This window comes from Toxorhynchites rutilus, chromosome 2, assembly GCF_029784135.1.
Source record: "Toxorhynchites rutilus septentrionalis strain SRP chromosome 2, ASM2978413v1, whole genome shotgun sequence".
NCBI lineage: Eukaryota > Metazoa > Arthropoda > Insecta > Diptera > Culicidae > Toxorhynchites > Toxorhynchites rutilus.
This window is the reverse complement of record NC_073745.1, coordinates 191,978,653-192,004,500: the sequence shown is the minus strand read 5'-3', so window position 1 is coordinate 192,004,500 and position 25,848 is coordinate 191,978,653. Positions and strand designations below refer to the sequence as shown.

The 25,848-nt window shown below is 40.0% G+C and overlaps 1 protein-coding gene across 1 annotated transcript; it reads left to right on the top strand.

The window, feature by feature from the left end:
- Nucleotides 1-332: 332 nt before the first annotated feature.
- LOC129764763 (uncharacterized) lies at nucleotides 333-25,297 on the top strand. Its single transcript, XM_055764230.1, has 10 exons — nucleotides 333-3,877; nucleotides 3,937-4,734; nucleotides 4,798-4,876; nucleotides 22,606-22,718; nucleotides 22,788-22,995; nucleotides 23,060-23,264; nucleotides 23,322-23,993; nucleotides 24,059-24,284; nucleotides 24,350-24,515; nucleotides 24,600-25,297. Exons 1-10 carry the CDS (start codon nucleotides 1,409-1,411, stop codon nucleotides 25,007-25,009), a joined length of 5,346 nt encoding a protein of 1,781 aa, XP_055620205.1. The 5' UTR covers nucleotides 333-1,408; the 3' UTR covers nucleotides 25,010-25,297.
- The last annotated feature ends 551 nt before the right edge of the window (nucleotides 25,298-25,848 follow it).

Below are 25,848 nucleotides of genomic sequence, written 5' to 3'. Positions count from 1 at the left end.
CCTCTGACCATCTGGTCACTTTAGACTAAAACTTAATTCGTGAATATAATACGTAGGACTGAATAAGATAAGAGTTACACAAATGTTATGCTGTTGATAAATGTAACTTATGTTATAGGAATTACTAAAAGCATTGATATATTCAGTACAATCATCACATGGTTTTTTAAAAGATCCTGAAAGCTGCATTCCCACCGTACAACGATTAAAGTATTAATCGTGAAATCCCATTTTTTTCCTTTCCTTGCTTCCTCAATCGTCGTCTGTTTCTGAAGGGCCCACTAATTGTTGTTTCCCGATAATTTTTTTTAACCACAGCCTCTATAAACACTACACACGTTTATCACCCTCAGAGGTCCCACTGTTTATCTTCAGTGGTCCCACTGATCATTTCTTCTTCTTCATCGAAAAAGCGAGGTTAGACTCGACAGAATACTCTGCTTACAGTATCTGTGTGTATAGAGGAGCTGAGTGAGTGGGATATTTGTTGTTTTGCTCAATTATCCTTCGTATTGTGCGAGTGTGAAGCAGCAGGAAATATATAGGCGTGATTTTGCATTGTTGCAAGCTGCTCGAGTGTTTAGGAAAAGTGACTTCGTATGGTAGCAAATGTTTCAACGGGAGTTTAACACCGTGATACAAAGTTTTAGCGATTTTTCGTGACTCGAAGTGGTTGTCGTCGAATGGGAGAGATTCCACAAGATGGCGTCTTGCGTAAAGTGACACTTACGAGCGAGGAAAAGGAAGAAGCGGTTACAGTTTTTCGTTTCATTGATTTTCAAGACGATCTGCGATGATTTTAGAGTGTCATACGCGTCAGAATGGTGTTGCTTTGAACATTGATGATAACTGGAACCCATCTTATAGTTAGAAAGGTTGAAAAGTGATATTTTGATAGCAATAAACGCATAGCTAGAATTGAATTTTGCTGTGAAGACATTTTTTTCATGTGGCTGTTAAATGGAACAGATATCGCAAGCGCCGCGACTGGACTGCGTTGGTGTATGTGAATCATTCACGAAATCGTTTTTTGTGTAAGTAAAGTGACGGATTGGCGACAGTGTAGACAAAGCGATAAAGAGTGACGCGCTCCAACAGAGGACTTTCTACGGAAAAGTTTGGAGTGCTATGATTATGGAAATGTGAAAATAACATAATTTTAACTTGAAAGATGTGCATTTTACCTTGACTGATATTGCAATCTATGATTTGTTATAAATCTGAAAGGTTCAAGGGTGGATTGGAGATTTTCAATTCTAAAAGTTATAAATTTGAACTAACACTAAAGTAAAAAAAGGTTCGGATATGCGAGGAGTGCGCAGTGAATAGAAAACGTGTAATTTTAGCGAAGAAGAAATGGTAAAAGTGAAAAAGTATCATCGATTTCATACTGGATGTTAAAGGCGAAATGGCTTATTATCAAATTGTTCCCTCAGAAGAGTTGAAAAATTTATATCAGCAGTTGAACATTGAGAATGGAGGAATTCAGCTAGTTATGGGCGACGATGTTCAGTTTGGTTCCCAGCAGGTTATTCTTGCACCCGATCAGCCTGAGCTATTGATAAATGAAAATAATCAACACCAATTACAGCAGATTGTGTACCAGGCACAGTCACAACAGACGCAGCCCCAACAGGCTCAGCAACAGCAACCACAGCATGAGACACATTATCTGATTCAGCAGGAAGATGGAGCGCTGACGGATGCATTCGGACAACCGAGCCAACCGCAACACATTTATTATTCGGAAGTTCCGAATGATGGTTCGCAGATAATTCAAACCAATCTAGTACATGATCAACCCCAGCAAACAACACTGCATACCATGCAAACCGCAGCTGAACAATTGCACCAGCAACAACAGCAACAGCAGCAACCACATCAAGTTTTGCAGGTTGTACATGGTGTTCCGAGACCGGGTCAACAAATAATTCTAAGACAACAACCTCAGGACTCACCGAAATCTCAACAGCAAATCGCAATCCAGCAATCTCAGCCGCATATTCTAACCCATCAACAGCCTACACAGGTAATATTGCAGCACCAGGGCGGGCATCAGGTGGTTCATCGTCAGGGACAACAGCAACAGACACAACATCAGATAATTTACGAACATCAAGGGCACACGGTACAGCAGAATATCCAGTTGACGCCCCAATTGGTCCACCAAAGTCAGCATCAGTCACCGCAGCCCACACAACGTGTTAGTATTCAGAAGCTTACTCCTCAGCAACATCAGCAATATATACAACAGCAAATTCAACATCCGCAGCAAATAACGCAGCAGCAGGTAATACAACAGCCGGTGCAAATGTTGCAACAACAATCTGGCGCTAGACCTTGTTTGATAATTACCAAACCTCAGAATCCTTCGCAACCAACCGCTGTTGCAGTTACCCAACAACAACAGCCTCAACTGCAAACCCCACAGAATGTTGTACGCGCTCGGAATTATCGACCGCGCGCCCCAAGAAATCCTAACCCACGGTCACGTCCAAATGTTCCTGTTACATCTGCAACATCGGCTCCACCACAACCTCGTCCGACGCGGCCTCTCAACACCATTACCAAAGTCACACCAGCAACAGCAGCAGCAGCAGCAGTTATTCGTCAACCAGGAGTTGTGCAACAGCAACAATCCCAACTACAGCAACAGGCGGTTGTAACACCTAGGACAAACATAATTCTAACTAATGCAGGTCAAAAAATCGTGACTCTTACTAACCGCCCACCACATCTCGTGCCGACGAGTTACGGCGCCGCAAAAGCAGCTCAGATAAAACGAGTCATAGCCACTTCAACTACATCTCAGCCACCTCAATTGGCACCTGTGTCACAAACCCATCCAGCACAACAACCGGTTGAGGATCAATCGCAACAGCAGCAGCAGCAGCAGCAACAGCACATGCAGGAACAACAAGCAGCTCCGGAAGCTCAAAAACCTGCGGTTTACTCAAATGATTTGGAAGACCTTGAAGATAGTATTCAAGCAGCAGTCGTTGCGAAGGCTCCACCAAGTTCCTCCTTACCTCAACCATCGGGACCGATTGAGCAGGCTTCCGTGTATCACCAAGCACCAGGAACATCGGTGCAGTCATCCCAACAACCTTCGCCGGCTCAAGCTATACAGCCACAACAGGTTTTGCAGCAACAGTCACAATCGACACCAACACCTCAGCAGCAGATACAACAACAACAGCAATCGCACTCATTCGATGAGACTAGCAGCATTATACAGTTAGGCAATGGTCAAACGATGACCGCGGCACAGTTTCGTTCATTCCAGGAGAAACAACAACTAAGACAGCAGGAAAACTTCCGTGGAGGCTTCACTCAGCGAGGACGGGGACCGACTACTGCACGAGGTATGGTCATTCGAAAGACTCTTCCCGTTAATCGACAACAGATTGCACTCCAACAACAACAGCAACAGCAACAACAGTCACACGCCCCAAATTCCCACATACAAATATCTCAACAGCATCTCTCACAGCAGCAACAAGTTGTGCAGCAACAACCTGCTCCTCCTCCTCCGCCCCAACCGGAACCAGAACCGCGTGAGAGTGCTAAAATGTTGGTTATTCTTCAAAGCGGAGAACAGCGACTCATAACATTCACGCTGCCAAAAGAGAGCTGCACGGTGCAAGACTTGCTCGAGCAGGTCGGCGTTCAGTTCTCACCTGATAGCAACATCCAATGTATATCGAATCCGGGCGGTGATATTGACTACATCGTGACGGTGGGCGTCACCATGCAAGAGACGAATGAGTATCTGAAAGCAGCGGAAAATACGATCAAGAGTCAGCAACAACAGCAACTTCAGCATCAACAACAGCAGCAGCAGCAGCAGCAGCAACAACAACAACAACAACAAGCGGTATAAAAATCCTTTCATCAATACGATAATTTTACGTTAACATATCAATACTGTTTCAGATGGTTCAGCAGCAGCAACAAATGTTGCAACAACAACAGCAGCAGATGCACCAACCACAGACTCTGCACCATCAGCCTCCAATTGGTCTTCCGCATCAGCAGCAGCAACAACAACAGCACCAGCTCCAGCAGACTCCCTCAAACCACCACCAGTCTCGCTTCAACGACTCATTCCGTGCTACGATGGCATCGACCTCGACGCCTACCTCCCACATCCAAACGTCGCAGCATCCGACAGCTGGCGATTTGGCGAAACTTGACCAGTCGGAAGCAAAAAGTAAAGAACCCCCGGTGAAGATCGTGAAAGGTTTCCTGGCGGTTTGCCAAACCTGTGGCTACACCGGAATCGATCATGCCAAGTGTCAACGATGCAAACGTATTTTCACCGACGCTCCGCGTCGAATTCCCGAACCGGATAAACCGATGCCCTCACCGCATCCACCTCCGCTTGTGCCGACCGGTGCGCCGGTGACGCCACTTCACACCAAGGTGCTTATTGCGGGAGACAAGGGTGGCCCGGGGAGTGTCGAACGGGATGCGATACCGGGGCTTAAGGGTATTCCTCTGCAGAAGAAGTCCTCGCAAACATCGCTCGGAAGCATGCTGTCGATTAGAGGGCTTGGCAGGGGTAGTACCGCAGTACGGGGTGGACGTGGCAGGGGAAGAGCTACTTCCTCCAAGTATGCAGATGCAGAGCCGGTTATTTTTACGCTTAGCAGCGATGATGAGGACCATGATCATAGCGATAAGTCCAAGAATGGGAGTAAGCCGCCTACAGTTGCTGCTGGAGTTCCGAAGGTGCGTTCTTTGTGTAGGAGAACGGATTGAATGTCAGGGCTTAGTTTTTTTTCTGATTTATAGGCTCCACCAGCAGCGGAAATCGAGAAACAAGAACCACTTAAATGTGAACCTATCATACAGGAAACAGATCATGTTGAAGGTAAGTGGCACAGCTAGTATCTTTATAATGTATCTATGAGGGTGTCATTTTTCCATCGGTCCTTAGATGTGGCTTCGATGCCGAATTGGTTTTGTTCGAGATATGATCGCATAGTTGACGTAGGATTACCTTAAGCTATTCGTTGGGTGTTGATTTTGGATATCTTTGAAAAAAATCCATAAACCAACTCTTTCATAAAACGCCGCAGTTGCGGTCGCCCACTTGCCACAACGGCCGTATTGCTGATGAATTCAGGCTACCCGTAGCGAGCCCGCAGCTTTTTTCTTTTATTTCATAGAGGCTTCAAAGTTGAAAGTTCATTCGGCTCTAAGAATCCGCAGTTTGCTTGCATCGTTCTGGGGCCTGATATTTTAGTTTGTATTAGAGGAACGCTTTGCTGTCTATATTGACGAATGAAATGTAAAGTTGAAGCCCTCCTTTCTACACAAATGTGTGAGAAATTGGAAGCTCTCATTCCAATGCAATATAACAAAAAAATTGTAAGGGGTTGTGTCTAGGACACGACCGCATGTTTTCGACGTAGAACTACGCAATTATATTATGCAATCCACTTGTTTGCCACTTCGAATATTATTTTAGAATGCACAAATAAATTTGATGAACGTCCCTTTACGTTTAATATGATGCCTAGTACTACCAAAATATGTGAACGGAAGAATTGTCAAACGATCATTGTATTTCACATTTCCCTCTGAAATTATTGCACATCTCATGTTTACGTAGTTCTCGAACCGCGAAAGTTCATTCACCTCTAGTATCTAAAATGACGATTTTCCCAGGCTTCTCAGTTTAAAAGTACGTTTCAGGAAAACATACTCCGGTCTGCACAACAACAAGCCAGTATAAAAGTACTTAACAGCAAAAAAATACCCCCGACTTGCATATATTTGCGGATTAATTTTGAAGTTCGTGTTAGGGAAACACAGCTCAAAGGCAAAACATACCCCAGACTTGCATATTTGATAAAGCGAATTCCCCCAGGCACATTGATTTAGAAGTCCGTGTTAGGGAAACACGGCTCGGTGGGAACAAAAATACCCCTGACTTGCATGTATATTTGCAGAGCGGATTTCCACAGATACATCGATTTTGAAGTCCGTGTTGGGGGAATCGTAAATCGGGCCAATCAAAACTTGGCATTCAGGGCGTTTAGATAACGCTTGACATTTTACAGTCATTCAATTGTGCATCTCATGAGAAATATTTTTTTATTAATTGTGATAGACGCGTAGAAAAATTTCCTATCAATTGATGCAAACTTCTTTCCGATCTGTTAAGAAATGTTCGAGTTATAAGCATCCGAAATACGGGTAGGTTTAGCACACATATCGGCAGAACAATTGTATGGGAAAAAAGGAAGTTCTTCCAGTTTTCATGAATTTAAACCGTTTATTGATTGGCGAATTATAATGTATAGCATATCAAACAAATCTTAGAGAATTTCCGATTCGATTGGTATACAAATCATGAGAATTCGTTCACAGTGAAAATAGTTATTAACGTTAACTTTATTTCATAAAAACGTGACCTGTTTTCTGATTTGGCACCCTTCCTGAAAGACGTAGTTCTACGTCAAAAATATTACGCTATTTTACGAATGCATAATTCTTATGTATTTTAACGAAACTTGTTTATGCGAAGGAATCAACCTTGCGAATCTGGATTGGCACTTTACTGGGTTGAAGTAAGAAAAAGTGTCGAGTGATTTACTCTTGTTCCTGGAACAAACTGAATTGACTTCCTTCGCACTAATTCCCTACGGAACGAGTCACGAACGGAAGCTAACCAGTGTTATTCCTTCCAACAAATTGAACTGACTGCCTTCGCACTAATTTCGTACGGAACGAGTAACGAACGGAAGCTGATCAATCTATTAAATATCAATTAAGCGGGAGGATCAACGAGTACAAGATCTTCACGAACTCCGAGCGCAAATTATAGAACTATTGCTGCGGTTGAAAAACTTGAATCTGAAGAACTCTCGTCAATCGATTCAATAGGAGGCTTCGGAGTTAAATCGTACGGCACGATTCCAAAGACTACTTGTTCATTCAGAGAACCTTGGGTTTTTAAATAATTTTCTTCTATCCTAATTCTAGCCTAAATTCAAATTTAATGTGTGAAGGAAAGAGTGCACCCGTGGACGAGTGGTTAGCGTCTCACATTATTATGCCGGGTGTTCGGGTTCGATTCCTGTTCTGGCCGGGGGATTTTTCATCAGAGAAATTTCCTTCGACTTGCACTGTGGTCACGCGTATTCTAGAGCTTTGCCCCTCGGAATACATTCAAGGCGTGTTATTTGGCTTAAGAAATCTCAACTAAGTATTAATAAATGACGCTAGTTGATGCATACGTTGAGACGGCAAAAGTTCCACAGGGAACGTTAACGCCATTCAAGAAGAAGTGTGGAGGAAAACTATAAACGTTCTTGCCTCTTTGTATATAAATCCTTTAACTATCGCCATTACCATACAACTCCTGGCTAATGTTTATCTAAGATTTGTAACTGCATTCTAAGACCAACGGAGCCTAGCGCAATAAGGAATGTGTGCGATCGTTTTGGTCCCTTTCCTTTCACTGTTTTATTGCACCCGCTCCCGATAGGTTGTTTATTTCGGATCGTACACTCGGCTCGCGTGTATCGTGTAATGTTTTCCTCCTGTCCTTTCGATTGTTTACGATATTAAAAAAATAAATTCTCAAATTCTTTCGATTTCTTACAAAACTCATACAATGCATCGGTTGAAAGTCAGAGGGCCTGATCACGAACATCACTTCCACACACTCGTTCGCATAATTTTCAGCGTTTGAACGTTTGTAGTTAGAATTAATACAGTGTTAGAGATAATATTCAATTTAATTAAGTATATGTTTTAGAATGATCCGGTATTTCAAACTTGAGATCAAACTTTACTATTATGTATAATAATCGACATTTGCATACCCTTGTTCATAGATCTGTCTTATTCGTTCGAATAGTAAGAAGCATTTAGTATAAATCAAGGTTAGAAACATTTTATAAGAACCATTCTACAATTTTGTTCAATAATAATACCTTCTATAACTCATAACAAATCCGAATTTATCCGCCTCACGATCTGTATAATCTGAGTTACTCCCATATGAGATTCTGAATTTTAATCCTTTTGTTATTCCCACTCTCATGTAATTTAATATTCGGGACATGAGGTTTGATTTGATTTTTTAAACAGAAACTGATTATCAGGATCCGGCGAGAACATAATCTTCATATTTTCTTTAGACGGATATCAAAATTATGGAAACAGAACTAGAGAAGAATTTAAAAATAGTATCATTTGAATGCTTTGCAATGATACACTCATTTTTTCCTTGTTTGAAACTTATTTAAATAAAATAATATTTAAATAATTAATATTCGTTCATTCAAAGTAGGATTGGGCGATCTTGGATCGATTTTCAGAAAATCGATCTTTTCCATTTAGATTTCCGATTTTTTGGATCGATTCATGATTTTTTCGATCTTAGAGTTTTTCTTCAGCATGCAGCATACAAAAGCCTTAAGTGCTAAGTCTTTTAAAATCTAATAAAAAAAATCTCACCACCTGACAAATTTGATCTTCTCGATCTTTTTGTTTGTAGAAAAAAAATGTATATTTGTTTTTCAGAAAATATTTCGACTCAATGCCAGACGTATGAAACGGTTGGATTCAACGAGATTATTGTCAGCGGAGTTCTGAATGAATATCAGTTGTTGCATTTCTGATAGTTTTCAATTAATTTATTTAATTACATAATTCCATGACGGTTCAAGATGAATGCCATGGAAACTATTTTTTTCTGGGCTTTCAAGATTTTTTTGTGATTCATTCCGAGAATCAAAATTAAATGCCTTTGATGTTTGAATAGAAATGTGGGATGATTATTGGATGTTTAAAGAAAAGCCAACACTTAAATAGAACAAGTAAATAAGATGGAAAAAGGGCATTCGATTAAACAAAGATCGATTCTTTTGCACCGATTAAATCAGTGAATCGATCCCTACGCCGTTTAGAAAATCGATCCATCAAGATCGATCTTTTTCTAAAGATCGCCCAATCCTAATTCAAAGTATATCTACAAAGCAATATCGTTGAGAATACCTATTACGAAAACGAAGAAAAAACCATGGCTTTATTCGTTTTAACTATCGTCCTGATTCGGGTCGTGTCCATCACGACCATGAAATGAAATTTCCGTTTCATGTTGTTGCAATTTTCTATTTGTTTAGTCCTAAAAATAGAAATAAAAAATTGCCATTCATTCAGGACAATTGGAAGTAGAGTTAATTACACCCCATAGTGCAGTTACCGAATCCAAATAAACAAATTTACGTCCTCTGGATACGTCAAATGCCACCAGGCGGTTAAATTGCTGTTTGTTTATCTTCTCTTTCCTAAAAAGCAAGACATGATTCAAAATGTTAGCAGAAATGCTAAACAAATACAAAATTTAACTTACTCCATATCGCGTGACCAAGTTTTACCATCTTAAACACAAGTGAAAAAAATATACGCCAAACGTTATTTTTCTCCGTGACATGACAGTATCGTGGTATTCATAATAACACCAAGTTCAACAAAGTTGTCACGATGGATGAACTTGTCCCATTTTAACCACACGGTGATCCTCGGAATAAGGTTGTATACAATTCACTTCGTTTGCACCGTGCAGTGACATTCGTGAGGTCCAGGATCTGAGGCGTGGAACAGCTACCGGAAAAGTGAAAAGAAGAGGTAATCTGTCCCATCCATAAAAAAGCTGACAAGCAAGATTGTAAGAACTAGCGTGTATCACGACTTTGAATGCTGCCTACAAAATTTTATTCCATATCCTCTTCCGCCGTCTATCATCTATACCAATCATATTTGTGGGAAGTTATTAGGCCGGATTAATGCCGGTTGTTCGACGATGCACCAGATCTTGGTGGTATCTTCTTCGAAACTGCGGCGAGTATCGAGTCCCTATGCACCACATTTTAATTGACTTCATAGCCGATACCATCGACCGACGACAGCTATGATGAATCGTGGACGAGTACGGCTTTTCCTCTTACCTTTTACTTCTCAACGCATCTACGGAGCAGGAACTAGCATTAGTAGTCCGCGTAGGTCTTATCGATTACCCATTGGCGCTCCTCAAGTTGACGACCACCATTAGCTCGATTTTTCTCGCTGTGATTAGCATACTGTCAATAACAGAATTGCTTCTCTGGATTAGGACCGCATATTTGACCATATATTCTATGTAAATTTTTACCAAATTATTCGAGAAACAGTTCCGTTGAAGGCCCGACGTTCTAGGAGTTTCAATGAACCCGACTCCACAGTTTTGAAATCTCGACAATCGGCTGCGAAAAGCAAGGGAACGATTTCTTCACAACAGGAACTCAATGCGCAAAAGAAAATTGCATGAGACTGAAGAAAAATACAAAAACTTGCAGCTTGAAATAAATATTCTTCAAAACACACTCAAGCAAAATGTGTCATCTTTCTGGAGTTTCGTACGGAACCGAAAGAACTTGACACGGATTCCGGACAAACTCCGGTCTGGATCTCCGTTCCAGATTCCGGATTTCTCCGGTCTTTATCAAGAACTGTGCAACGATGCTCGCCGTACCGATTTCAACGGTTTACAACTAATCTCTGCGTGAGGCTATCCTTCCAGATGCTTGGAGGCATGCTCCTGTCAACAAGAAAGACAGCTCTCATAATGTCGAAAACTATCGTTTAGAAGTTTACTTCATTTAGAGTTTTACTTCATGATACACTGTATCCGATTGAACAGCCTGTGATTTCGGAGTTCCAACACGGCTTCGTTAAAAAACGCACAACAACCACGAATCTTATGGCATATACGCATATGATCAACAGGAGACGCGACAAAAAGAAGATGCTATTTACTTCGATTTCTCCAAAGCTTTTGCAAAGTATCCCATGACCTTGCTACAGTAAACATTCGCTAACTGGGCGAAAAGGGAAGACCAGTTATCGACATTCGCGTTTTAACTGGTCCGGCATGTAAAATATCAAAAAAAATTTAGGGCAACTTTAATGAATTGTTTTGATCACGTTGATCATGAAATTGGATGAACAAAAGAATTCCAATGGAAGTTTCGCATTGAGTGCGACAACAGGTATGAAATGTAATTTGAGGAAATTATTTTTCTGTAATTTAATCAATGTTTTTGTCATGCGAAAATAATGTCAATTTTCATAACATTCCAAATTACATTCGAATGCCCCTCATAGCAAATCTTTCATTTGAATATGGCGTCGATTGTTTGCGAAATTCTGCTCTTTAACTAGTCCAAGGACCAGTTAACGTTCGCCCAGTTAAAAAGCAGACCAGATAGTGAGCGATTACTGTACTCTGAAAATAGATCGACTTGGCTCACCATCCTGGATCATAAACCTGTTCACCTCGTACCTATCATCCCACAAGCTGACATTGAGCGATTTACTGTCTGGTGCCAGAAAAATGGAATGCATGCAAACGCTGATAAATGCACGGCTGTTCTCCTTGACAGCAAGTCTCGGTAAAAGTTTCGAGAGCAAATGTGAGGGTTGGATTTCTGAGACACAAAACAACTCATTTCGATGACATTTACGTTCTGGATAGCGTTATACTGTACATTTGTCCGCAGCGTTTTGGAATATGTCGTGCAAGTCTGGGTCCCATATTACACTGAACATATTCAGCGCATCGAACGTGTTCAGAAACGCTTCGTAAGGTATGCGCTACGTTGTCTGCTCTGGAATAATCCCATCAACAGCGATGTGCACTTATTGGAATGCAAACCTATGGAAAGCCGACGATTGGTGCTGCAAAGATTTTTGATTTATTGACGGGCAGAATTTACTGCAGCTATCGACTTTTTAACGTTAGTCTACACGCGGTACCTAGTCGCCGTATCATATATGGCCAAAATAATCCATTAGACGTTTGCTGCCGAGTCTTCAACGAATTATCTGAACTTTTTAATGTTAATATTAGTAGATTAGTCTATAAAAGTAGAATTAAAATTCTTTAATCTATCCATACTCAACTAACTGCCAGCGGGTCGCATGTGGCAGCATTCAAGTGCGAGTGCAAGGATTTATGCGTTGATACCTCTTTGCCGGCTGAACAAAGTACACTCGACAAAAAAAAATAGAGGAACAGAGTGCGAAGTCGGAAATTTTAAGTGATTTTTGACATGCTGTAATTTCGTGAAAAATCAATGCATATTGACGGGATGCGCATCATTTTGAAGCTACAACTTTCAAGTATTAGAATATTCTACGTACATATTTTTATTTTGGTGTGTGTAGGTGTAGTAGGCAACAATATCGGGAAGAAATGAGAAATCGATTTTTCTTTGTTTTTTCAAGAATATTGTGGACTAACACAATTTTTTGTTAACCAACTCAACAGCAAATCCAATTAATCTTATCAACCAGTTTTCATTTGGTTCCAAGAACGTTCCTGTGCGTACCTAACAAATATTGTAAGGAGTGATGATACTCACACATATACATACGCATTTCCACACATATACGCATTCTTCACCCACAAACCCATAAAAACGAAAGTTACGAATCGTTCATTCTGAGAGTCGCGTAGAGTACTCCTCTAATTTACTCCAAACTTTGAAAAATCGGCTAGAAAAAACGGCTGAACGTATCAATATGAAACGTTCACAGATTTTCAGGGAATACACTAGGCTTAAACTTTGCCTGTAAACATCACAGTGGATTTTGTGAAGCATTATAAGAATCCTGTTTTTGGCACTTTTTTTTAAATCGATGGAAAAAAAATTAATAATTTTATTTCGTCAAATAACAAATTATTCTTGAGCAAAATTTATTGGAGTTTTCGAAACTGCCTTTTGATTTGCGGTGCGATGGTTGTTTATTGAATTTTTCATTCAAACTGTGTGGGAAGGTCCTACAGGAATGTTATTGAAACCAAATGAAAGCTAATAAGGTTAATCGTATCTGTTGAGTTGGTTAGCAAAAAAATTGTATTAGTCCAAAATATTCTTGAAGAAACAGAAAAAAACGATTTTTCATTTCTTCCCTATATTATTGCCCACTACACCTACACACACCAAAATAAAAATATGTACGTAAAATATTCTAATACCTGAAAGTTGAAAGTAGCTTCAAAATGATGCGCATCCCGTCAATATGCATTGATTTTTCACGAAGTTACAGCATGTCAAGAATCACTTAAAATTTCCGATTCCGCACTCTGTTCCTCTATTTTTTTGTCGAGTGCATTATGACAATCACTTTAGAGAGATGAAAGATTTATGGGCATATGAGCTAAGAACTTTCTTCCATGGCTCAAAAACTGCTTTGAAGGCAAACTATTGAAATAAAAAAAGTTGTAAATATTATGGCTTGGAAGTTCATCAAAGTCAAGCATGATCAGAGCTCAGTTTCTATTTTGCTAACGTGTTAAACGGAAGTGCAAAGTTTTTCTCATCAGAATGCACTTTCAGAAAATGCGCGAAGCAAGCATAGTGCAGAGCATGCGTCGACGGGTCGAAGCAAAGCAGAAGATCAATATTAAATAGGACGTACCGCGTCGATTTCCGTGCCGTTATGTGGAGATTGATTGTGTATGATTAGATCATACGTATGAATTGTTGATTTTATGCGTCATGAAATAGATAACGGCGGTGGGAGAACATATGAGCCGTCGCTTCGGTCCGCGATGTGTCTAGCACGAGAATAATATTCGGGATGCATACTAAGTACGCTACGTGCATTGGCAATAAGGACACATATCTCGTGTATTGTTCTTACGAGTACAAAAAAAGTCACAGGAGGATTGTGTCCGAGACACGTCCGCATAGTTGACGTAGGATTCCGTTAGGCTATCTGTTGATTTTGGATATGTTTGAAGAATTACATCGTCAACTCTTTGATAATGATTTGGTCGCTCTGAAATGGGCCGTTTTGTCTAGTTGTTGGGTATTGTTTGTTCACTCCACCAGTGTTTACCGAGTGATGATGACAGAAGGATGGTAAACAGTCGTTGAATAGTGCGTATCAGATAAAAGATACCGAAGTAGAACGAGATATGATGAAAATCGCCCTATGTGATCCTAGACGAGATGCCTCCTGTGTTATGTATGGATGAAATAAAGCAAAAAAACTCCGAACACAATTATCAAATTTTCTCATCAGTAAAAACATGTTACTTTAATATACAGAAAACATATCTGAAATGGAAAAGGTAATTTTCTTTCATAATTTTTTACTTTCTAAGTGTTTATTCACCCAATGCGAATTTCAATTGGACTCACAACAACTAATACTATATGTAGAGTATATGGATAATCACTTTTTCTAATGTTTCTTCACTTTTCCAATTTTGCTCGCCGTAAAAACTTTTCTTGAGTGAAAATGAACACAACAAAACAGACAGCTTAAACCAAACGACCCGTTCTCGAGCGCTTGGTATTTATTTATGAAAATTGAAATAAATCGTTTCATATATGAAGTCATTTTTAACACAACTGCTACCATATATAATTTTTCGCTTACACTTGTGCTAAATTTTTCACAATATACGATCGGTCATTGATATGAAATTTCACGAGGTAACCAACATTAAAGTTCCAAATTCAAATTTAATTTGCTAGAATGAATCGTATCACTCACCTTACTTGCAATATAAAAATGCCTCCGACTTTCATGTATTTTCAATGCCAATTTCCCCCAGGCAGCTTGGTTTTGATGTCTCTGTTAGGGACCCGCCGCATGTGTCGTCAATTTCGACCAATCAGGGTATTTCCGTTAGGATATGGGTTGAGATTTTTGAATTGTTTGATAGTTAATTTAATGACATATATTATTTTCTTCAATGTAAAAAAATGTTATGAAGTGCCGAAAGGATTGACGCAAAAATATCATCATGAAATGACTGAGCAATAAGCGTTTGAAATTGGACAATTTTCACGATGTGCTCGATTTTCAATTTTCGATTTGTACTCCAATATGTTCCCGAAAGACGTAATCCTACGTCAAAAAAGAACCAAAAAAACCCCATCTTAAACTGCTTCTATCAAACCACGCAAACCAATCTGGTCGTTTTCAGGACCATCAAAATTTTCGGCTAAAGAATTATTCATATTTTTTCGAGGCATTCTAGAATAATATCCGAAGTAATCAAAAGCGAATTGATTTTTATGATTTTTGCTTGTAGAGAGCTTCGGATTTTTTAGTGTAATTCCTCAGTTCATTCGCTTCTAGCCTAGAAAAAGACTAATTTGGAAAACTAAGCTAAACACTCGGCCTCGAGAAAGGCTATTCGCAGAGCCTCGCTGCCATCCTGCTTGATAGCATTTTTAGCAAAATTAAATTTCCATGGCTCCCAATATAACTTTCTAAAAAACCCTCCTTCTTCACATCCGGCTTGATATGTGATGTAAATTAAAGCCACTTAAACCCGGAAACATTGGTCGAATTCACAAAAAAATATTTATCCTTCGGAAAAAGTGACCAATAAGTAATTCACGATTTATCAGATAAATGATAAATCGTGAATGACTTATTAGTGACATTTTCCGAAGGATAAATAATTTTTTGTGAATTCGACCAATGTTTCCGGGTTTAAGTGGCTTTAATTTACATCGCGTTTCAAGCCGGATGTGAAGAAGGAGTGTTTTTTGGAAAGTTATATTGGGAGCCATGAAAATTTAATTTTGCTAATAGATACTGAAAAACTACTTGGATATTCAATAAGTTCAGTGTTTCAGTGTCGCTCTGTACAGCGAGCAACTTACAGTACATGTTAACTCTGTGAGTTAATTCGATAATCTGCTCGAATTGGTTTTTAATTGCTTCGCGAAACATTCGCACCCCTCACTCAGTTAAAGCATTTTCTCATAGGCCCTTATCATTGCTACCAAATGTGTGTACAAAAGAGTTTTATTCTTGAATTTATAATTTCACAGTCCCACGTTCATAATGCGGTCGTATCTTAGACACCCTCTTTCTTCATTTTTTGCGGCCCGCAAGAAATGTGTAAATAAATATTCAGACAACGATGATCGGGCGCGGTGCAGCGTGTGGCTCTCAGGTGATCTGTCGAAATCGTTTGAAACTCACAGGGACTTGGCAAGGCGATGGGTTTTCCAGTCTGTTGTATAACGCTGAAAGGCGGAAAGATGGAAGTTTATTTGCTTCGCTGTCGACGTGGAAGAACACAAGTGACGGTATCGCACTCATATACCCGACTGGAATACGAAGCAGGACTGCATGGGTTTAGGATTAATGAGTCTAAGGCTAAATACATGCTATCGAGAGTGGCCGTTTGTAATATCTTCCTCTCGATAATCGTGATAATCGACGGCGGCGAGCTCGAGGTGGTCGACGAGTTTGGCTCAAACTTGTCAAAGAGAAATACCGCCAATACGAGATTCGATATACGGACGGTTCCAAAGGCTCCAAAGTGATGCAAGGAGTTGGTTTCGGGATTAGCGCTCGTATTAGTTCTCTAATTTCCAGCAAGACACTCGTTGACGTTGACTTGCGTTAATATAGTCTTTTACGTTGGCTAAGATCATTCCATACTAGAAACAAAAAAATGCCATTGCAATAGTGCACAGGAAACAACTCGATTTCAACTATTTACCTATATATTACTGCCGCGATCGAGGCTCAATGATTGATATTTGAGTGAAAAACGAATGATTTTACAGACACTCGCTGGCTCAAGCAAAAGTTTCCATTTTGAATCTATCACCATCTAACGTCATTCCGATAGGCAAATGAGAGAATGCAAAATTCTCTGAGAATAGATGAGCGGAATCGAGACAGTATTTTTCCGTTAAACCCGAGAACGAACTTTGCGAAGATGATAAATGAATATTTTCTGTCTAAAATAAAGTGGGGCATAAACGGAGAATAGAAGGGTGATTTTTATCTATGAATCATTGTTGTTGAACGAATATCGATGCGATTTTGCCCATACCTGCTCACGGTTGCATGGTAGTTTGGGCCAAAATTCTCATGAAATCATTCAACTGTTTGTTTTTCAAGAGATGACAACTGTTTCGTGGCTTATTTCGATTATTTATGTGGTAAAATGGTCCAGAGAGCAGTCGTATGCTTAGTCCTTGAAAGCAGTAACATTTTCGGTGAAATTTTGATTAATTGGCGATTATTCCCTCACAACATACATCTTCTTCTTCTTCAATGGCACTAACGTTCCTAGAGGAACTTCGCCATCTCAACGTAGTATTACTTGCGTCATTTTTATTAGTACTTAGTTGAGATTTCTATGTCAAATAACACGCCTTGAATGCATTCTGAGTGGCAAGCTCTAGAATACGCGTGATCACAGTGCCAGTCGGAGGAAATTTCTTTGACGAAACATTCCCCCGACCAGAACGGGAATCGAACCCGAACACCCGGCATGTTAGTTATGACGCTAACCACTCGGCCAAGGGAGCACTAACAACATACATAACGACACTGAGAACCTTCGAAACATCAACTTCATAAAGTTAAAATAATGAAACTTCGTTTGTTTCTATCAACGTGGGGAAGTGAAAATGGCACAAGGAAATATCACTTTTATTCGTCTTTTTCGACGTGATTTCACAAATATTCACTGCACGCTATACCATTAGCCTCATGTTCAGCGGGAACTATAAAAAAATGTTAAAAACGTACGTTGATAAGTTATTTCCTGAAAATAGCATTTTCTCATGGATTCGGTGGGCAATCAAAAATAAACACAACGACTGACGTCACTATTTGAAAAATAATTATGGGCCCTATTCCAGAAAACGAGACGAGCAATTCGTCTCGTCTCGTCTCGTCTCGGCTTCAGTCACTGTCGAGACGAACAAAATATCCTATTCCAGTACACGAGTTTCATTGCAATGTTTTATTTGGTAGACTGGAAAGACTTCTGTAACTTTTTCTCGGTATAACCAGTGATGTCAGATGTGAAGACATATTTTTATTTCGAGAAAAATAAGAAACATTTTTAAAATTGATCAATCGATATTTATAAAAACCAATGTTTGTATACCTAATCAACGATTTATCAAGAAAAGTTTCAAATCTATGTTCGTTCACATTGTTCGCGACCGATATCGCGAAAGAGGAACAAGAATCGAAAAAAGCAATTTTCCTTTCCTATCCTTATCCTTTCTCCCATCCAAGCCACTCCGTCCTACCACAATCACAACCACGACAAACACAATAACCCAATGCGCAGTAAAATATGAGCTGAACGCATTCAACGATACAGAATATGAATCGATCCCTATTAATGCAATATTTGCCATTTCAATTTCAACCTGTGAAAGATCGCGATAATAAATCCCGTGTGTAGTAGTTACCCAAACTTTCCATTCTCCACAAACCCCATCCAAATTGTATGGTCTTCCAGAAGACCAAATTGCCAAAAGTATCTAATTTCCTGAGCTATCATCCAGGACTCCTTCAGTAGGCCTGGACTCCTGTGAATCAGTAGGCAAAAAAAATTGGCTTATCGAAAATGCACATTTGAATGATGTTGAGAGACTTTTCGTGCCGTGTTAATATATTCAAAACAGTCATCTGGCATCCCTGGATATGAGTACAATGTTTGTTTGAAAGAGGCCCATTTGAAAATCTGTGAAATTTTGCAATTACAGATTTGAATTTGATGGTTGCAGTTGAAAACATACATTGCTTATACAATACTAGTTTAGGCGTGTATCAATTTTTGAAGATAAAGGCGGAACAGAAGAATACCGATGCTTTAAATCAACAAGGTGAACAAACACATCAATAGAGGCGAATGAACTGCAAAGTTTAAAGCCTCTTAAAAACAAAGAAGAAGAAGAACACATCAAACAAACTAGACGACTCGACTGATTTATCGGCGAGCGTGGCCAAACGGTCGTCGAGCCAAACGAGCTACTCGTCTGTTTTTAGTCGAGCTCGGCTTCTGGAATATGAAAACGAACGGAAAGAGCGCTCGTCAGCTCGTCTCGTCTTCTGGAATAGGGCCCTATGGCAGCGCATGCTATGTCGCCCGAAACTCTAGCATCTTCATTACCTTTTTCCCAGGACCTTGATATTATGTCATATGTTTTCACTTACGATTGAATATGAAAATGACATGAATTTTAATTTTTTACACAAAACACACCATCGTTTTTAACATTGTCGAAAATTTAATGCTCGAATGCTTAAACGTCTAATATATAATTTATAAAAATAAATGAAAAATAAAGACGGGTGGGTAATGTCGGGGACAGCTTTTGTTAAATATATATTTTAAATATATTGTTTTATTTTCTTCTCCTACGTGAATACCTACCTATCTACCTGAAAAATGGATTAGTTTACTGTTTACTCTTTATGAATATGTTGATGGTTCTGAAAAGAACCTTTGGTGTTGTGTTTTTGTTATCACTCGATATTCCCATCTTGTTCGGTTAAACCTTCCTGTTTAGCTATTGCGTTTGCCACTCGCCACAGCTTTCACAGTTGGAAAATTTCTTCCCATCCAGCTTATGACATGTTGTTCAGTAAATTACATTTAATGCGATGTGCCGGAGAAACACTTTGCCACTCACTGAAACTAATTGTTGCCTTGATGAGCGCCGAACCGAAGCTGCTCTGTTCTTGATGCGGGTTTTCTGATTGTCGTGAGCAGCTTTGCAAGCCAACTCGAGCACTCCGACGGCCGAAACTCTATAATCGCTGTTAGGTATATTGGTGCTCCGGCACCAATCCGTTCGGCCTAGTTACCCTTGCGGAGCAATCAGTGAATGCGACCAACAGGGAACTGGAGACCTGCACGGTTCCAGTGAGACTTTGCCTTTCCCTTAACTTGTCCTCCTTTGTTACGTCCACGATGCCGATGCCGTACAACCACACGGGTTTACGGTTTGAAAGAAAATAAGATATTTTTTTGGGGTCCGCGTGTACACACTCACAGGATAGAGACAAATCGGCAGACTCAGCCAGAGGGGCGAGTCCAACGAGACGAACGAATGAGCGTTAAAAGGGAGCGATGGCAAAAAATACATCAGTAGAGGCGAATGAACTGCAAAGTTTAAAGCCTCTTAAAAACAAAGAAAGAAGAAGAAAAATACATTCATTACGATTTGTTCGCTCGTTGGATTCACATGCAGGCTAAAAAGGGTCCTTTTCAGGATCACAAAATTATCTTCAATCTAAAGAGTTTATTGTTCGGCTAAACCTTCCTGTTTAGCGATTTGTTGCCACTCGCCACAGCTTTCACAGTTGGAAAATTTCTTCCCATCCAGCTTTGTGACATGTTGTACAGTAAATTACATTCAATGCGACGTACCGAAGCGCCACTCAGTGTCACATTGGAGGCGATTTTAACCTGTAATTGAACATTTGCGATGACAGTGGTACAGTGTCGACTTTCAATGTGGGGTCATAATTTGGATCTCTATGTTTATAAAAATGTCCAAATAAATAAGTCGCATTACATGTCCGTCCAATTAGCTAAATGTCGAACTAATTGTAAATTACTGTACGTTCAATCTGGAAACAATTTAAGAATTGGTGAAAATTGAATAATCAGGAAAGTTCCCAACTATCAATAAGCTCAGAACAACTGCCAAATTCACATACTCATCAGATCCTGGCAAACAAATTATGAAAAAATCAATTTGTGTTTTATTATTATTTTGGATAATGTTTTAGAAAGCATTGAACTGTATTTCCTAAACTCTTGTTTGGAAGGTTTAATGGCCCTGAAAAGCGCCTTGTTTTATGGAATGGTTCCAATTTAGAAAACTTAGTACTCGTGGTTTTCAAAAAAACCATTTCGAACGCCCTCGATGCCGCCTTGTTCTGGATTGCCACCAAAGCAGTTTGTATAAAGAACAAACTTTTTTCTTCTGCTACCTGATGCCGTTTTGCGATTGCGTTTGCCACTCGCCACTCTCTGCAACTGCCTGTTGTCTTGATGTCCACCGAACCGAATTTGTTCTGTTCCGAATGCGGGTTCTCTTATCGTCGCGAGCAGCATTACCAGCCAACTCGATCACTTCGGCGGCCGAAACTATATAACGCCGGCTAGGTGGACTGGTGCACTGGTACTAACGCGCTCGGCCTAGCTACCCTTGCGGGGAACTCCAGATCAACACGGTTCGAGCGAGATTTTGCCTTTCCCTTCACTTTTCCTCCTTTACCATGTCCAGACATGGCTGCTTGTGTTGGTTTGTTGATGTGTTGTGATGCGAACCGATGTGGTGTACGGTTTGAATGAGAATGATCGTTACGGAAGGAAGGAAGGTATTGTATTATAGAGACATTAAACTTTTGCAGTTCATTCGTCTCTAGCCTTGAGAAAGGCCCTTTGAAAACTCTACTCTATTCTACTCCAGCGCTACCACCTCCGCCCTCTTGCCTTGAGAAAGGCACTCGATCCCTCGCCGTCCAGCCCGTCCAGCAACGATGTTGTCCAGTCGGTGTCCACACAAAGAATGATCGTTACGGCAGCGGAGCGGGGATTTTTAAGCTGACTGGCTGGCTCGAGAATTACGCATGTGTGAGACTGCGACCAATGTTTCGTTCATTTTTTTCTTCTTCCTTTCCAATCGTGCTTCATTCTATTTCGCTGCTGCTCTGGTTGCCCGTTTTGGTCGGTACGATTTGAGGAGCACAAAATGGACCAATCAAAAATGGGCACATAGGGCATTTTGACAATGCTTGATATTTCACAATTATTCAATTATTTATCTCATGAAAAATGAAATGTTATTCGTTATGATAGATGCGTAGATATATTTCCTATCAATTGATGCAAAAACCTTTGCGATCTATTGAGAAATGCTCGAGTTATAAGCGTTCCAAATCTTGCATTTTTTCCTACTTGTTCAGTTCCTAGATTTCCATTGCACCCCCTATATCTTCCGGTTAGACGTAGTCCTACGTCAAAAAAATCTTTATTTTAATTAACAGATGGAGATGTTCTTTACAATTTTTTGAGTAACCATCTGAAGATAATGAATTTCGGAAAAAAAAATCGAACTATACACGATTATAATTTCCGTTATTTTATACCTCTAACAAGTCAACGCATGACAGAAAACCTATGATTTTGGCTTTCCTTCCCCTCACTCTTGGCTCTCGAGTCAAATCAGCTTTGACAGCCCGTTTGTTCGCCATATTACTTTAGTCCAATCTCACTTCACACAGATTTTCCGATAGCTCCAGGGTTTTGGTGTAGATATTGGCAAATTTTGTTATATTGTCTCATATTGCAGACAACAAGCGGTGATTCTGTTTCAATAATTGTGTAGATACGTGGCAGAAGCAGTCTAAGTGACAGATGGATTAAACTTGTATCGTGTGGGAAACGTGTGAGACATCGATAGTTTTGCGTTTAGATTTGTTCACGGGTTGCTGCTGCTACTCATTGTGACATTACACCGGTTTAGTGAAATTTGATTTCCACAGGAAGAAAGCATGAGTGAACGTGGTAGGCACTGTTTCCGTAGCATTATCTACGATTTACGAACACAGATGATCTTTTTCTATACTATCAAAATGTCCGGATCATTTATCGTTAACTGATTGAATATCCACCTTAGAATAATTCTTGTCCGCTATGCAACTAAAACTAATAATTTGATAATTGAAACCAAACCTGGTATAAGTATGAGATTGATTGAAAATAATATCTATCTTTTGCCATATTTTTAGATTTCGTTCGGTTGGATGTAACTGAAATCAAAAACATGCCGGATGGATTGATGACGCACCTTGAATGTCGAACGATTCGCATTGGAACGCTCAAATACGATACAACAGAAAAGGTAAGTAAAGAAAAAACCAGCTGGTAGGTTAGTGTTTTACGGATTTCACATAGACCATGCAAATTCCAGATTGTAGTTTCGTCGCGAGGCTTACGCATTATTGCACCAAACGTGAAGCGAGCAAATGAGAACTGCATACTGGATCTGCAGTTGCACGAGGTCGTCAAGGCTGTGGTTCATTTCTCGAAGGTTTTAAATGTGATTTTCTTGTACACTTTACCATCCTGTGGCACATACATCCGCGAAAGTCTGGAGATGGGATTGCCCGAGGATAAAAGTGAGTAAAAGAGTTATTTGAGCGCACGCCGACGTATAAAGATGACTTCTGTTTGCATTTACAGCCCCATACTTCAATCCCGTTAGTCGAATAGATGATTCCCATAGACGAATTACACTGGTGATGGATCGCATAACTGAGGAATCCAAGTCTATTTTAAAAAGCATTTTCTTGACAGAGAAAATTGAAGAAATTTCCGCTCGGGATGCCAACGAATTGTTGGTGCGTTCGTGTGGTAGCAGCAAAAATAATGAAAATAACTCCAATAAGTAAGATTTCTGATACTCTTGTCATACGCAAATGCTTTCATTTATTTTATTTACCAGCACTTCCAGTTTGAACACAGTTGACGGGGTAGAAATAAGGAAAATTCTAATTTATCCCCAAGGAAAAGGAGGAATCTCAATCAACACCGAGGACTATATGTGTCTAGCGATTGATCAATATCTGAACGATGTTATCATCGATTTTTATCTGAACTATCTCAAGCTAGAACTGCTGAAAGAGGAGGAACGCAACCAGATTCACATTTTCAGCACATTTTTCTATAAACGTCTGACAACCATTGGAACGCGTCACAGAGGTCAGGACAAGGATCAGAAATTGACCGCCGCCCAGAAAAGGCATTCTCGGGTTGCTAGCTGGACGAAAAAAGTTAATATATTTGATAAGGATTACGTTATAATCCCGATCAACGAACAGTCTCACTGGTTCCTGGCGATAATCTGTTTCCCAGGCCTAGATATGCCACTATCGATGAATAGCAATACTCCAACGCCAATCAAACGGAAAAAAGCGGCTCCCAAGAATAAAAATATCACCCTCCAAATAGGTAATACGACTATTACCCCCGTGTCGAAAAGGGAGATGGAATCGATCAACCTCGGTGATGATGATATGAGCGAAAGAGACGAAGCGGAAGGGGATGACAGCGAGCTGGCGAGTGATACAGAAGAAACGGATGAGGAACCGAACGACGGGAAGCAACCAGTTAAACAGTATGCCACAAAGTACACTTCCATCAGCTAGAAAATTAATTTCCTCCTTTTATTTCTCTTTTAAGGCCGATCATTCTGATTTTCGATTCGCTAACTGGAGCATCTCGAAGTCGAGTAGTAGCTACACTCAGAGATTATTTGACGTGCGAGTATAAATGCAAGATGCCAAACAAACCTGTTAAAGTATTTAATAAGAACAACATGCCTGGCCACTGCGTGAAGGTTCCACAGCAGAATAATTTCACGGATTGTGGGCTATATTTGCTGCAATATGTGGAACACTTTTTCCTGGTAAAATTTTGCCTTCTCACAAACCTTTTGAACGTTTGTTATAAAACATTCACCTTTTTACACAGGATCCTATCAAGGATTACCGCATACCGATTAAGCTGCAAAACTGGTTTGATACGCTAATCGTAACTAAAAAGCGCGAGGACATCTCCAATTTACTCATAGAGCTCGTGAGGAAACACAATCCGAGTGTTCTACCTCTGCCGGACATTAAATTCCCTACTTTAAATGGTATGTATTCCCGCTTATATTTATGCCCTCGAAAACTGGATGCCTAATTTTTGTTTTCTTCGCAATAATTCCCACCACAACCAGGCAAGCTGATAATCGATCCCGATGACAGCTTCAACGATGCCGAGTTCGAGGAGGAGGAAATGGAAGACGAGGAATTTCAATCGGCGGCCGAATCATCCGGCACGAACGATCGTCACGTTGAGGAGGAGAGTGGCAAGCTCGTGACGCCAATATCCACCACCACCACCGCCACCACACAGAAAAAGACCATCAAATTGAAACGATTTAACTCGTCGGGGAGCAGCGCGGGCGGAATGGCGACAAATGTATCCACCGGTAACAGTAGTAGTAGCAGTCATTCGCTACTCGTAACATCACAGAAACGACCGTTGGATAACGGTGATAGCAGATCGAGCACAGATTGTAATGTAAGGCCTAAGGCACCCAAAATAAGTGATAGCCCTAATAAAATAGTTACTACACAAAATTAGCGTGTAAGATGAGCGTTAGTGGATTAGAATAATGAATAACAGGTCCCTGCGGACATCATTTAGTATTAGGTGGCATATCGAAACGTATGGAGAGAGAGAGAGAGAGCGAACCTTGTCTCGGAGAAGCTGGAAGCAACTTGTTCCTAGACACATGATCAATTCTCCCGCTGCTGGATGAAACGTGCTGCAAACCAAGTGAAGTGGTCTGTGTCAACCTTTTATTTAGCTAGATGTGTATAATGAATTTTTTTTTATTGTCGAGAAATACAGTCAAAAGCCTAAATTGAATTCTGCATGTGCACTCATTTCGTTGCCTTAGATGTCATTTATTTTCATACTCCCATGTATAGAGTGATTTCGGATTTTGTTTACTTCATGGCGAGATCAATGGAAAAGTTGACGACCCCTTATTGAATTACCGCATACGTGAACATAACCTAATATGTTAGTTCCAACATTTTCTCATAGAGGTCTGAATGGCTTCCAGCTTTTTCTAGGTTAGAAAATTTCATGTATCGTAATAAATGGACTTGGTATGATCAAAAATCCACAATACATGGCATGTATTCTGCGAAATATATGACTGATCCAATTACTTCATTACATGGAATACTTATTTATTGTAATAATAGTCTACTAAAAAGAAACAAAAAATTTTCATGAATGAAAAAAAAAATGAGACAATGCACGAATGGACATAAATGATGAATTGTTATTCAGATTAGTTTTATCCCAAACTGTAATGAATAGCATGATATAACTGTTCGAAAACGTAAATAAAAAAATATTCGCAATATAGTTTTGAATTTTTTGATCCCTTTCTACGGCATACATGGCAT